General features: G+C 51.0%; 1 protein-coding gene across 50 annotated transcripts in view; it reads left to right on the forward strand.

The window, feature by feature from the left end:
* Window positions 1-14,118, forward strand: part of CACNA1C (calcium voltage-gated channel subunit alpha1 C) — a 709,163-nt gene that overhangs the window by 610,101 nt on the left and 84,944 nt on the right. For 33 of the 50 annotated variants that reach the window (XM_074403341.1, XM_074403338.1, XM_074403346.1 and 30 more), the window contains 8 exons: window positions 1,059-1,188; window positions 2,408-2,467; window positions 6,962-7,068; window positions 10,511-10,598; window positions 11,096-11,203; window positions 11,976-12,028; window positions 12,349-12,495; window positions 13,886-14,087. In XM_074403341.1, the coding sequence (XP_074259442.1) occupies window positions 1,059-1,188; window positions 2,408-2,467; window positions 6,962-7,068; window positions 10,511-10,598; window positions 11,096-11,203; window positions 11,976-12,028; window positions 12,349-12,495; window positions 13,886-14,087 (895 nt within the window). Of the gene's footprint in view, window positions 1-1,058; window positions 1,189-2,407; window positions 2,468-2,613; window positions 2,674-6,961; window positions 7,069-10,510; window positions 10,599-11,095; window positions 11,204-11,975; window positions 12,029-12,348; window positions 12,496-13,885; window positions 14,088-14,118 lie in introns of all 50 variants that reach the window. The other 17 variants (XM_074403342.1, XM_074403340.1, XM_074403353.1 and 14 more) reach the window with 2 other exon arrangements.

Raw genomic sequence — 14,118 nt, forward strand, 5'->3', positions numbered from 1 at the left:
ACAATCAAGAAGTTTGTTTGCATCCAAACATTATTCACAAAGCTTGTTTATATCCAAACATTATTCACAGACTTGTTTATCTCCAAACATTGTTCACAAGGCTTGTTTATATCCAAACATTGTTCACAAGGCTTGTTTACATCCAAACATCATTCCTCCTGGCTGCAGGTATCTCTGGTTTGACCTTGTTTTAGAACTGAGATGTGAAAAGGTTTTTTGGTTTTGCTCATCAGAATATCTTTTAATCAGATTCTCCTTTGTCTACTCCTGACTCAACTTAACTCAACTTCCCCATTCAGGAATCTCTGAGTCAGGAATCAAAGCCATCCCTTATGGTGGCATTTTGCTTTGCAAATATCAACAGTTAAACCATTATCTAGGGTACAAGGCAGTTAGGTAAGTAAAGGTTAAAACTTATTCTTAAACTCATAAAAAGGTTAAAAGCAGGAACTGGTTGCTGGTAGGGGGTTACTCGGCATAGCAGCAACGCATAGTTTTAGGCCCAAACGATATTGTGGTTGATATTAGAAACCGATCATTCATCTTTCAGTTCCTATATTTCCGGATAGCTCGACTGCCTCCAGTAGGAAACTGTGTTTGGGATCAAACTCACCGTATAGTGAGACTCACGCCTTTTAGGGGTCTCACACGGGAGTGTTCCCCACAATACCCAGCTCCAGGGAGTCCTGTAGTTCCCTGTGCGGAAGCACAGAGTAGATGGCATAAAACGACTTGTTTTCAATGATAGGGAAAATAAGTCCCCAAACAAAAGCCAGTTGTTAATGTCAGAGCAGGATTTGGAAATTCAGAGAGTCCCCAAGGTCTCAGATGTAACCTTCCAAAATGTCAAAGGTGATATGTGCGCCATGGGGGTGAGGGGTTGTCATTGCTGCCGTCATAAGCAGCAGTAAGACTTCAGAATGAAGAGGTCACTTCAAGCCAACAAGCGCCTGTTGCCAGCTGCTAGAAAGAGCTGAGGAAAGGGACTCCCAAGAGCCGCCTGCTGCTCCCCTTGTCTGCCTTGACTTGTCTCTCCTCCTGTCCCCCCTCCCATACAGGTTTCGCCTCCAGTGCCACCGCATTGTCAATGACACGATCTTCACCAACCTGATCCTCTTCTTCATTCTGCTCAGCAGCATTTCCCTGGCTGCTGAGGACCCGGTCCAGCACACCTCCTTCAGGAACCATGTATGCATTGCCTGTGTCTTCTGCACTCCTTACCCCTGGGGCTGTGCCAGGCCCACAGCTTCTGAAGCTGACATCATTGTTCAATCAGCAGCCCAGTTCTAGATGTCAGAATCAGATCCACAACTAACATTTCATTAAGAGAGTAGGGCTTTGACAGAAAACCAACTTAGGACCACATGCAAGTAAGAGAGAATGTACCCAAATGCTTGGGCTGGTTTGATAATTGGCAAAGGTCGGGACTTTCATTGCCTGCGGATGTTCCCCAGGAAGCTCTAGTTCCCTGCAAACTTGGGGAAATGTGGCTGCTGACTACAGGCCCTGCCCTGCTCTCAGTGTACTCCGACCAGAAGGGGAACATTGGCAAACAGGTGCCACTGATAAGCCTGACCTTACCTAAAAGAGAGTCTTGGTGCCTTCTGTAGAGGGGAACCAAATGTGAGGACCCACCCAAGGCTCTGGTGAACAACATTAAAGGCCAGTTTAAGAACTGCTGTATCTCAAAACTTTGTCAAGTCCCAACCAAGTGGGCCTGAAGAGAGCCCACTCGTCTAAAGCCATACCCATGTCAAACCACTCTGCAGCCCTGGGACCTGCTGGGTCTGGGGCTGTCTTACTGAGGTTAGCAGGTGTTGGCCCCACCCCTGATCCATCACCTGAGATATAATAAAGTACGCAATCCTGGAGCCGGTCCTCAGCCTGTGCAGACCTCACCTGAGGGATGCACCTCCCTTGCCCCAGAGGACGTAACCCAGGAATAGATTTCCACCAACACAGGAAGCTGGCCAGCTCAGTCCCACCAACGTGAGTAAAGCATTTTGAATCTCCCTGCAAAAAGACAAACCCCATTCTCTGTCCTTTTGACAAGCATCGCAGTGGTCCAATTTGGGTTTGTAAGTAAATTGGATTAATGGGAAAAGCATCCAACCAGATTCTGCTCAGATCCAGTACCAGCTGAGGCCTGCCCTGGAAGCTCACCTCGCTTGTCTGGGGGCTTCAAGGGAAGCCGCTGTGCTGCCTGAGGCTATCCCTGCCTCAGGATCGCTGTGTGTGTGCCGCTCACGCCCATGTCCATCTGTGTCCCTGCACAAAGGCTCAAGCGCCATGCATCTCATTTTGAAGTGTGGCCCCTTTTCTGGTGAACATCCACCGACCTCTCCTCCCATCCTGCTTTTCTCCCTTCCTCATTCCCATCCCCACCCTGTTCCTTTTTGTTTTGCAGATTCTGTTTTATTTTGATATTGTTTTTACCACCATTTTCACCATTGAAATTGCTCTGAAGGTAAAGCCCCCATCCCCCTCTGCTCCTCCTGAGCCCCTTGCGCCAGCACCAGCTCTCTGCTGCTGTCTGTCCTAACACACGTGCTCCTTCCTGTTGGTGTTGGGTTCACTCTCAGAGCCACTAATCCAATTATGCTTATTTTTCAGATCCTAGGCAATGCAGACTATGTCTTCACTAGTATCTTTACATTAGAAATTATCCTTAAGGTAATGCAACCTGGGCAATGCATCCTTTGTCTCTTTCTTTGTCTGTCTCTGCTCTGTCTGGCTGGCTCTTTTCTCTTTACTGTTTCTTTCACTCTCTCTTTTTTAACTCCCAAGCCTGAAATTGGAAAAATGAGTGCCCCTCGCTTTGTGTGATGCACTTTGCCCAGACTCAGAAGCCAGGAGCAGCCCACCCCACTGCAGCCCCTCCCTCCAGCCACCCCTAAGCAGTCCGTGGTTTGGAAGTGACACATGTTGGCTGTGCCAGCATTGAGGCTGCCATTTCATTGGTTTGGGCTGCAGCCATCAGCAGTGCCCGACACACATGCCCACACACACCAGCTCCGGTTAATTGATACCTGAGCCCTCGTAGGACTCTCCTTCCCTCCTCCTGCATAGTCTCTGAAAGTGGGGAACCTCCTGGGCATGGAAGAATCATTTCGGCTGCTCTCTTTGGATGTCCATTTGTCGTTAGCACCTTCCTCTGTATTTGCAGCAGACATTGAGTCTAAGCTGGGGTTGGGGCCACGTAACAGTGATCACAGGCCTAGTGTGAGATGTGGAGTTGGTCTCCCAGCTGAGGGCCTCCCACAGGCAGCTGTAGACTACTGCCAACCCCTCAGTCACCTGCTGCAAAGCTTTGTCACAGTGTCCCTTGCCCTGAGCGCGGGGGAGGGAGAATTGTGCTGGAGAACTGAGTTCAGCAGGGTGAGAGCAGGTGCTAAAGGAACCTGGGCACACAGGCCCCAGCCCTTGGTTGCTGCTGACCCAGCTCAGTTCTGCTACGGGAACTGCTACAACATTGCTGCCCTCAGAACAGGCAAAGCCCACCTCTGATAAACACTGGGATGAGAGAAAGGGTATTTCTCCATGTTTCTGGTGTGTTTCTGAGTCCGGAAACCACCACATGGCCAAGCTAGTTCATCTGAGAGTCAGGGTGTGAGTTCCATGACCTCAAGGAACATGTGCTCCTCTCCGAGCAAGGGAGAAGATTCTACCCTTTCCCTAAACAGAAGGACTAAGGCTCTGAAGTCCATGCTTCAGCTTTAGCTTCTTCCTGGGAGACTGGCCTGGGACTCCCCCTCCCAAGGAGTCCAGGCTCCCTTGTCATCCTATCGCTGTGGCCGATGCAAGCTGACGTCACACCTGATTGATGCCACCGCCAGCTGCAGGCCTTTCCTTCCCTGATGAGACTCCCTCATCATGGCCAGCCTGTCGATGGACATGACAGTTCAGTCACTTCCAGAGATGATGGGTTTTTGTGTGCCTTGCCCTGTGTCCTTGTCCCCAGGGCACTCAAATGCCCCTCGCTTCCATCCCTGGTTCCTGCTAACCAAGTATGTGGCTCAGATTTTTCTTTTCTACTCATGGAGAGTAGATCTGGCCAGGCTCTGGTTCCCGGAGGTCGGGAGAGGTAACCAAAGCTGCGTGGCCGCACTGAGATGCACTGCGGCGAAAGCTCTCTTCCGTGGCGAGCTGCTTTGTTTCCCGGACTTCAGATGCAGGGGGACACACAGACACCAGAGTTCTTTCCCAGGACAAGAGAAGCTCTGAGGCCCCGTTCTCAGTGCTCTTCTGCAGCGCTGGCCCTAGTGGATTTCAATGGTGCTATTTCTCCTTCGGGCTTGCCATACAAGCCGAAGTGAAAGGTCTCTGCAAGCATGGCAAGGTCCTTCTCCCCTCCTATCCCCTCCCTCTCCTACTCTCTTCTACACTCAGTGTGCTTCTGAATAGAAACCCCGATGCCAGGACACGTCCCTGTACCTCCTTCCCACTGGGTCCCTCTTCCTGGCCTGAAGGCCCAGTGTCATGTCGTGGCACTGATGACCATGGCTGTCCAAGGGGGACATTTAGCCCAAGGAAGAGTGGAAGGGCCTGAAGTTGTTTGGCCTTAAAAAGGAAAGGCTTGTAAGCGCACGACAGTTGGCCTGAGTTATGCAAGGGACTGTCACATCAAAGAGGAAGAAGGCAAATCAGGACCAGTGAGTGTAAATCACCAACGATAAGACAGGTCTCAAAACTAGAAGAGCTACCTGGAGAAGTGGGGTTGGCCCGTGGTTGAGCAGAGAGCTAGCGAGCCACACCCCATTCCTTTCCTTCCTCAGGATGGAAGCATCTCCGCAATGGCCCCTTCCCAAGTGACGTAGAATTGGAAAGCAGGACGTAGGTGGCTGGCAATCAGAAAAACAAGGATCAAAGGGGGACAATTAGCACTGGGTACCTGAGCCCGGATTTTCCCGATGCCCTGAATGCCACAGATGACTTTCAAGTAAAGGCTGCATTTTCCCCATGTCCATTTACCCTTTCTTCTACAGCCACTCTTCCTCAGCCCTGCCTGGGTGCAAGTTCCCCATCTGCACGCACATGCACCGGCTCAAGTGTTGGTCCCTTTCAAGGGTCCCCAGACAAAACAGGAGCCCAAAGCCAGAGGACAGAGTTGGCACTCTAAGCGTCGTTAGTCCACCCATCTGAGGACTGTTTTCCCCCAAGCACAGAGGGTTCTGTTAGAGCTCAGTAGCAGCCTCAGAAGATCTGTTCCAGAAGTAAGAAGGGATCAGACCCAGAACCTTCCTAATACTAAAAGCGAGGTGGCTGGGCAAGTACTGGGCCTTCTGCAGGCACAGAGGGCTCTTCAGTGAACTATGGGAGCCTCCTGAGTCCAGTCCCTGGCAGTCTCAGGTCTTCACTGAGAGGCAGGGCAGCAAGCCTTCCAGATGGTGGGTCTTCCGGAACGATACTCCCTTGCATCTTTTATATAATCTACCATTGCACAGCACAGGTGCCTGAGTCCTGTGGGACCCCCTGCTGCAAGAGATAAATGGAAAGAATTAGGTTGCAAGAGCTATTTTTGCCCATTTCCCCCTGTGTTTGCTTTTGAATGGCTCTGCGGACACTCTGCCCTGGGCATGCTCTGATTCCAAAGAGATTAAATGGACCCCAGATGACTAGGGAGCCTTGCTCCACTACTGCGCCTTCAGCTCCTCATTTTTCTTTTTCGTCGATGCTTCCTGTCCTCTGCCTGTCATAGCCCCTATCCTGGATAACCATTGGCCCTTGTGCAAGCTGGCGAAACAGGAAAGGCTATAAAGGCAGTCTGTTGAGCACCTGCAGGGCACAGCTTTACACCAGTCTCAGGGGAAGGTAATAATGGCCACGTCCTCTAACAGTCATCGTCATCTTGTGTGTTCTCTTTTAAAAAGTTTCCAAAGGGCTTTCATAAAGGCAGGGGATAGTGTCCTCACTTTATGATGAGAGAACAGAACTTTCCTCATCCAGGAAGCATCCAGAATTCAAATCCAGGCTGCAGTGACAGCTCACCCTTTTATGGAGCTCATTGTCTGCAGGATGGAGTCCTAAGTATTTTACATATAGGTTCTCACTGGATGCGTACAATCCTGTAGGGTAGATCTTACCCTAATTTTTCCAATGAGGAAACAGAGGCACTAGGGGAATTGAGTTTCTTGCTCCAGGCCACAGAAATAAAATACCACAGGGCTGAGATTCCAGCCCAGGCAGCCTGGCCTAAGAGCCTGTGCTCTAAGACGCTGAGCCACGTAGCCCCTCTGACCACACAGCTTTTGCCCTCGAAGAACCCCAGATGCAGTCTAGAAGCAAAACAATAGAATTGAGTTCAGAATATGTGGCATCAATCATAAGCACCTCTGAGGCCAGAAAGGGGAGGTATGCTAATTGCCAGAGTCACCAGTGGAACTTCTCACCAGGCACCAGGGTGACCAGTCTCAGGCCTAGTTTGCCTAAGACTGAGAGGTTTCCTGGGATGCAGGATTTTCAATGATAAAGCAAACCTGGGCAAACTGGGACTGCTGGGCATGCCCGCCCCCAACTCCCTGCAGATGTCTGGTGCTCTCAGCTGGCCTAAGGACTCACGTGTTTGGAGAGGCAGTAGGAAAGTGCGCCCCTAGCCCGAGAGCATCAGCAAAGGACCCTGCAGGGCCAAAACCCTGGACTTGGATGTGGAACAGTGGGAAATTAGAGTGAGATGGTGGGTCCTACTTGAAAGGGCTTTGAATGTAGGACTAAAGAGTCTGGCATGGCCTGGCAGGTGTAAGGAGCCACCCAGAAGTCCTGGGCTAGAGATTCTTGGGTGGTCGTGTGCATGGTTGCAGAACTCTTTTCTTGGCACCATATCGCCGTCTTTGTCCTTCCTGTTCCCCATGGATGGTGCTTGGGACTTGCCCAAGGGATGCTGTGGGAGGAAGGGGTGGTGTGAGGGGTCTCTGGGCTAGGGCTAGGACCACTCACACTCGTGTTTCTCTGTCCCTCCCTGCAGATGACTGCTTACGGAGCTTTCCTGCACAAGGGCTCTTTCTGCCGGAACTACTTCAACATCCTAGACCTGCTGGTGGTCAGCGTGTCCCTCATCTCCTTTGGCATCCAGTGAGTGGGACCCCCTCAGCCCACGATGGGCCATGCAGCTAGCAAGGGGTGCTAGAGAGGACAAGCAAACCCTGAAGGGCCGGCCTGCAGGGCCACGGCAGTGTGATGAGAGTGGGGCGGGGCCTCCAAAGCTGTGTGTGGCGGCTTTGAGTTCTTAGATTGGTGTCCTCAGGGGTCTGACAGCTGGGACAGGCGAGAATATGTTTAAATACCTGGGTTTTGCCATGACAGGCAGGGCCAGGCCCAGCTATTAAGAAATGGCTGTCTCCAGGACCTTCCTGCCTCCTCTGCCATGGCCCCAGTGCCCTAGGCTGACCTTCAGCAACCCACAGTCTGCCACTGCCATGACCTCCCCCGACCTGGACCCTCCTCCTCCCTTTCTCTCCCTTCTCTCTCCAGCCAAAGCACCTCATGTGTGAGTGTATGTGTGAAGGTATGTGTATATGTCTGCGTATGTGTGGGGTATCCATGTGCATGAGTGTGTATGTGTGGGCTGTGCATGTGTGTGGTGTATGTGTGTTTGCGGTGGTGTGTGTATGTGTATGTATGTGTATGTTGACCAGTCGACCATGTGTATGTGTCTGTGTGCGTATGTGTCTGTATAGGTATGTATGTGTGTATATGGGTACGTATGAGTGTGTGAATGTATGCGTGCATGTGTGTATGTGTGTGACTGTATATTTGTATAGTGTGTGTGCATGAGTGTACATGTGTGTTTTTTTCATTTCGCTGGTCTGGGGTACAGTCTGTGTACGAGTTCTAAGAGCTCTCCAGGTGACTCCCCTGTACAGCCAAGGTTGCAGATCTTGCTCAGGTGTGAAGGATCTGATTACTAGTTCCTACCAAGTTCTAACAGCTGACAGTGTGAATCCCGCATCTTCACTTTCAAAACACTTCCACATACACATTCTTCTATGGTCCTCACACACACAAAGCTATGAGGGAGACAGGGCAAGTGTTATCATCATGGTATAGGTGGGAAATTTGGGGTTCAGGACATCATGACACTTGCTCAAGGTCACACCTATGGTAGAGAAAGGCGTAAGTCCCAGGGCTCCTGGATCTCTCCTCCCAAGGGTGTTTTCATGATTGACTGAGATCAGGCAGGGACGGGGGCCTTGGGAAAGACCCTTTACTATGATCATCGATTATATTACCCCCTATTTGCTGCCTGGTAACCTAAGTCTAGATTCAAATCCCAGCACGGCCACTCAATCATTATTTAACCTTGAACCAGAAAGTCTTCCTCTTTAGCCTGTGTTTTTCCCATCTGACCTTTAAATCCCTTCCACTGTGATTCAATGCAAACTGACTCCCTCCCAGAGAGACTGTAGGAGAGGCACAGTGATAGATAGGAACGGCCTTTGCATTTCTTGGAATAAAAGACCCATGCACCAGAGAAATAGGATCTTTCCACCAGCCCCTTCTTGAGCACATCATCCTGACCATACAAGGCATGAAATCACCACTGCTGGCCTGTCATTCATTGTTTAAGTCCCAAAGCAAGTATGAGGCTCTCTGTAAGCTTGAGAGGCTATCTCAGGTAGTTAGCCCATGAAGGTTAGGATGTACTCCATAGCTGCTCACCAAGGTGGTATGGTTAATAACCCCCATGTGGGTAGGATGGACAACTCCGGAAACCATCCAGGCATTTTGCTGAGGGGGCCTGCCTCCTGCTGTCTCTGTCACACTGAGGAAAAGCAGTAGCTTGAGATTCCAAGAAGCTCTGGCTTGCCCTCGGCATCCCAGCTGTGTGGAACCGTAGTGCCGCGTAGGAGCCAAAGGGACTGGCCTTCTGAAGGCCCATCCAAACAATCAACTCTCTTTTTTTTTTTTTTTTTTTTTTGAGACGGAGTTTCGCTCTTGTTACCCAGGCTGGAGTGCAATGGCGCGATCTCCGCTCACCGCAACCTCCGCCTCCTGGGTTTAGGCAATTCTCCTGCCTCAACCTCCTGAGTAGCTGGGATTACAGGCACGTGCCACCATGCCCAGCTAATGTTTTGTATTTTTTTAGTAGAGAGGGGGTTTTACCATGTTGACCAGGATGGTCTCGATCTCTTGACCTCGTGATCCACCCACCTCGGCCTCCCAAAGTGCTGGGATTATAGGCGTGAGCCACCGCGCCCGGCCCATCAACTCTCAAAAGAAAGCCTAATTGGAGAAAAGGCGTTCACATTTATTTAACGTGTATACCCACAGCCTTCAGAATGCAGACCCAAAGATACAGGGGAAATTGTCTACTTTTATGCTTAGGTTCAAAAGAGTATGGACAGTCATGTAGAAATGTGATTGGACAAGAAGGGTGGGATCCAGTGTGAATGGACTAAGTGGGGAACCCAGTAAGGCCTGTCTCTAGATTCTCTCTGTGAAGCATTCCTTCCTTCTGGGTGGGGGACAGGATCCTCTCTGCAATAACGGTCTTAAGATCTACACTCCCACATGGTAGATTTGATAACTTTTTATGGCCAGTTTTTATACAGAAAAGCAAAGGGAACATTCGAGTGATGTTTTTAGGTTGTGTGGCTGGTTTTGGTGAAACGGGGTTCTGGGTTCTGGTTTCTATGACCCGTCTTGAAGAAGAGGGATTCTAGTGTCTATGGCCAGCCTCGGAGGAGAAGGGGGCAGAGAGACAGGAGGGCAAGAGAAGGCCAGAGAAAAACTTTTGCCTCTGAGACTGCTTCTAAGGCAGTCATTTCGGGTGTTGTTTCCTGAGCCCCGGCAGTAAAGCCCATCCTTCCTTGGAGTCCTGAGTGTGCTCTGGGTGGGTTTTATGTATAGGTGTCAGGGGCAACTGTCTAGGATATGTGTTTGGAGCTAAACGCTAAGAAACCTCCTCCCCGTGCCCATTGCCTCCAGCCACAAGGCCAGAGATCCCACCATTAGTGTGGCATTCCTTTAAGTGTAATTATTAATGTCTTCAGCAGGCATCATGATAAAAGGCATCATTCAGGCACTTCATCAAGCACACAGCTAGGTGATTTACATAGAATTCTTATTTAACCCTTGCAAAGACCTTCTGAGCTGATTACACCCCCATTTTACAGATGAAGAAACTAGAACTCAGAAAATTTAGGAAATTTGCCCTCCGTACCTCAGCTAGCAAGTGGCCGTGAATTCCCATGGCCTTGCTCTGAATTTCTTTCTCTGACACTGTGGATGCCCCTGTGAGTAGCACAGTACATTGCTAATGACCTGCCATGAGCCACCTTGGGTGTTATTTATTCACCCACAGGAAAGCCCCAGGGTTACAGGCAAGCTCGTAGTTCTCACAGGGTGGGAGACAGGAGTCAGAATGGACCCAGAATGCGAACGTCCCCGAGATGGACTTTATGTTTTCTCAGGTTTGCCCGGGATTCACCTGTCAGGACACTCCCTTACCACATTATTTTTGCTCCCCCAGAAACAGGAGGAGCTTACTACACTGCCTATCTCCCTCTCCCAGGTCCAGTGCAATCAATGTTGTGAAGATCTTGCGAGTCCTGCGAGTACTCCGGCCCCTGAGGGCCATCAACAGGGCCAAGGGGCTAAAGGTGAATCGAGGGCAGGGGTAGGAAGGCTCCAGCCAGCCCTGGGGGAGTGAGAGGTGATGGCGTGGGGGTGGGGGTTGGAAGGAAAAGATGATGGTCAGGCCAAGTGACTGCCATGTGGGGTCCCGGACACTGGTCCCACTGCATGTCCCTGTTCCATAATGAACAGGGTAGTAAAAGAGGCAGCCATCCAAAATGTCTTCCCTAAGCAGAATGCGCCAAACGGAGATCCCACGCAAACCCTGTGCCCCTGTGGTGCCGCCGTCCCTATATCCCTACCACTGTAAGATGGGCAGTTAGCAGGGTTTTTCTCCTCGTAGTCACGGAGAGTCCAGTGGGGGCCTTTGCATCCCATTAGGGTCCATCACTTCTCATGTGACTCTGGGAGCCTGACTTTGCCCCTCTCAGCCCAATTACTCCCCCTTGTGGCAAACGGGCTGCCCTGCTACCTTCTGGAAAGGCTCCCGGCATCTCCTGAAGCCCTTCCCTTCCCACTGCAGCATGTGGTTCAGTGCGTGTTTGTCGCCATCCGGACCATCGGAAACATCGTCATTGTCACCACCCTGCTGCAGTTCATGTTCGCCTGCATCGGAGTCCAGCTCTTCAAGGTAAAGCCTGGGCTCCGTCGTGGTCCCGCTTGCCCCGTCCCATCAGCATCCCCAGGGAAGGGAGCTGGCAGATGCAGCACAAACAAGACAGTGGCCTGGGCCAGACTCAGCCTGGATGTAACCTCCACCTGCAGCGCGACTCAAGCTTCAGACCAGGGGAGGGAGGCATTGGGCCACCAGGCCAGAGGCCCCTCACTCTCTCCACTTCACCTGCCCTTCAGGTCACTGCCCTTCCTCCCTGTGGAACCTGTGTGTCAGTCACTTGCTTTAAGCTTGCAGCAGTGACCTCTTATCAACAGCAGCATGTGCCCGCTGCACCACCCAACTTTCAGAGCCCTGCCCTTGTCAAAATCAGCTCCCACTGCTTCCTGCGGGGCCCCTTGGCTACAACGAGGCAGCGTCCTCCTTGGGTTCTGGTCCTTTTTGCCCTAACCCTTTTAGTTCTGCTGTTCTTCCCCCAGAGCATTCTCCCCTGCCACCCCCAACTGTGTAAACTCTCATCTAACTCCTCTCTGAGCCCGGCACCGCTTCTCCCTCCCTGGCCAGCCCTTCCTAGAGAGCACAGCTCCGATGGCCCCGAGCTCCCTACTTGTGCGTCTGTATTCGCCACTGTTCAGTTGCTGCGGGTCAGGCCCTGCCCATCTGGATTCTGCACTTTTTATCCCACTGTCCCTGGCACAGTGCTGGGCTACAGAGATGCTCACTAATTGTTGTTGGATTGCTTCACTGATTAATGAACATCTCTAATAATACTCTGTTCTCTGCCTTCCAGGGAAAGCTGTACACCTGTTCAGACAGTTCCAAGCAGACAGAGGCAGAATGCAAGTGAGTGGAGATGGGAGGGCAGCCAGGGCCACGGCCTGTCAGCCCCGGCAGGCTGGAGGCTTGACCCAAAGGGAAGGACAGCTCATTTTGTAAGACTGCAGTGGCACCTGGACTTCTGCCCCTGCGTCACCTGGCCTCACTGACGCAACGTGTAGCATGTTTTGTTCCTGAAGTTTCTGCCCACTGAAGCTCTTCCTCTGGCTAGAACTGTGAAGTTCAAGCCAGGCAGTCCCATCCCACCCAGTATTCCGGGTCACTGGCAGCCCAGGCGTGAAGGAAGATGGAGATCCCAGAGTAAACTCCTTCTCCTCCTCTCTCAGGGGCAACTACATCACGTACAAAGACGGGGAGGTTGACCACCCCATCATCCAGCCCCGCAGCTGGGAGAACAGCAAGTTTGACTTTGACAACGTTCTGGCAGCCATGATGGCCCTCTTCACAGTCTCCACCTTTGAAGGGTGGCCAGAGTGAGTATGTAAACCAAGGCCTCCTGAACCCTGACACTCAAGGGCCAGCACTGACTTTCCATCCCATCCCCAAGTTTTCTCAGTGTCCCGCACTCCTTGTGGAGGTCATGTTTTGCTGGGTCCTCCCCAGGCAAGGAGGTATATTTCCAGAACAACGTATAGGCCACTGTCACTGCTGAAACACAGACTCTTCTTTCTCTAGAAGGTGTCCGGAAACTCCCACCAAAAGTGACCTTTTTATTTTTCAGCTCTCTTTCCAACCTCAGCATGAGCCACAGAGTCAGAGGTCTCTGTCTTGCCCTTACGGCATCTGGGAGCTGGGCGTAGGGAGAGTGTCTCCAGTGTGGGCCCTGTGGTCACCATAGGATTCAAGACTACCACTCCCAGCATGCCCTTCATTGGGTAAAGATGGCTGAGATGCCTCTGTTTTATTGACTGGACCCCATCTCCTTAGAAAAAGCCTTGCCTCTGTTTACAGTGGAAAGTAAGAAAGGAATGGAAGCATGGGCCCCACTTCCACTGCAGAGACAATGCATTCGTACCTACAGCAGCCCGTGGGCCTTGCATTCTGCATCACCTCTACCAGGCAGCTTCCCATCAGGTCCTTATGTCTTCGTAGAGACACCTGCTTTTCTCCTAATATGTATTCCAGTGACATTAGAATCTGACAGTCAAAAAACTCTAAATGTTTTTAAGTCAAGAGCAATGCGTGGATCTTAGGTGAGAGTTATCAATATTATGTAGTAAAATATAGGTGATACCTAGAGAATAACCAGCTGCTGTGCAGGGCTACAGAGGAAGAGGAAGAGATTATCCCTGTCCGTGAAGAGTAATAAGCTCCATGGGGCACATGGCCCAGGCTCAAATGAATGACATACATGTGTAAACTGCTTATTAAAGTCTAAGACCAGGCCATGGTGACGGTGGGAGTAGCATGGGTCATGTGAGTGTTTTTATCTAAGTGGAAATTTGCTCTCAGAGAGATTTATTTTGCATTCCCTCTAACATCCTCTGAGTCCATGCCAGTTTGCAAAGCTGTCTCAATATTTACCACTATTTCCAGTATTTGAAATCAATGTCTGTGACTCATGTTACATTTAAATAGTTCTTCACAGTTTCAAAACACCTTCTTATACATTATTCTAAGTACCCTGCAAGGTAGGAAAGTCAGGAATTACTGTCTCCAATTTACAGATGAAGAATTTGAGTCTCAGAGAGGTTAAGCGCTTTGCCCAAGGTCACACAGCCAGTAAGTGGCCGAGCTAGGACTCCAACCCAGAGCTGTCTCCTGCCCCCTGCCCCCTGGGATCCCTGGAGCAGTGCTTCCATCCTTCCGCAGAGGGGATCCAGCTTCTCCAGTTCCCTCTGTGGGACCTGTCTCCTCCTGCAGGCTGCTGTACCGCTCCATCGACTCCCACACGGAAGACAAGGGCCCCATCTACAACTACCGCGTGGAGATCTCCATCTTCTTCATCATCTACATCATCATCATCGCCTTCTTCATGATGAACATCTTCGTGGGTTTCGTCATCGTCACCTTCCAGGAGCAGGGGGAGCAGGAGTACAAGAACTGTGAACTGGACAAGAACCAGGTAGCTTCCTAGGAAGGAGCAGAGGGAAGCG

This window comes from Saimiri boliviensis, chromosome 7 (assembly GCF_048565385.1).
Source record: "Saimiri boliviensis isolate mSaiBol1 chromosome 7, mSaiBol1.pri, whole genome shotgun sequence".
In the NCBI taxonomy this organism is placed as follows: domain Eukaryota; kingdom Metazoa; phylum Chordata; class Mammalia; order Primates; family Cebidae; genus Saimiri; species Saimiri boliviensis.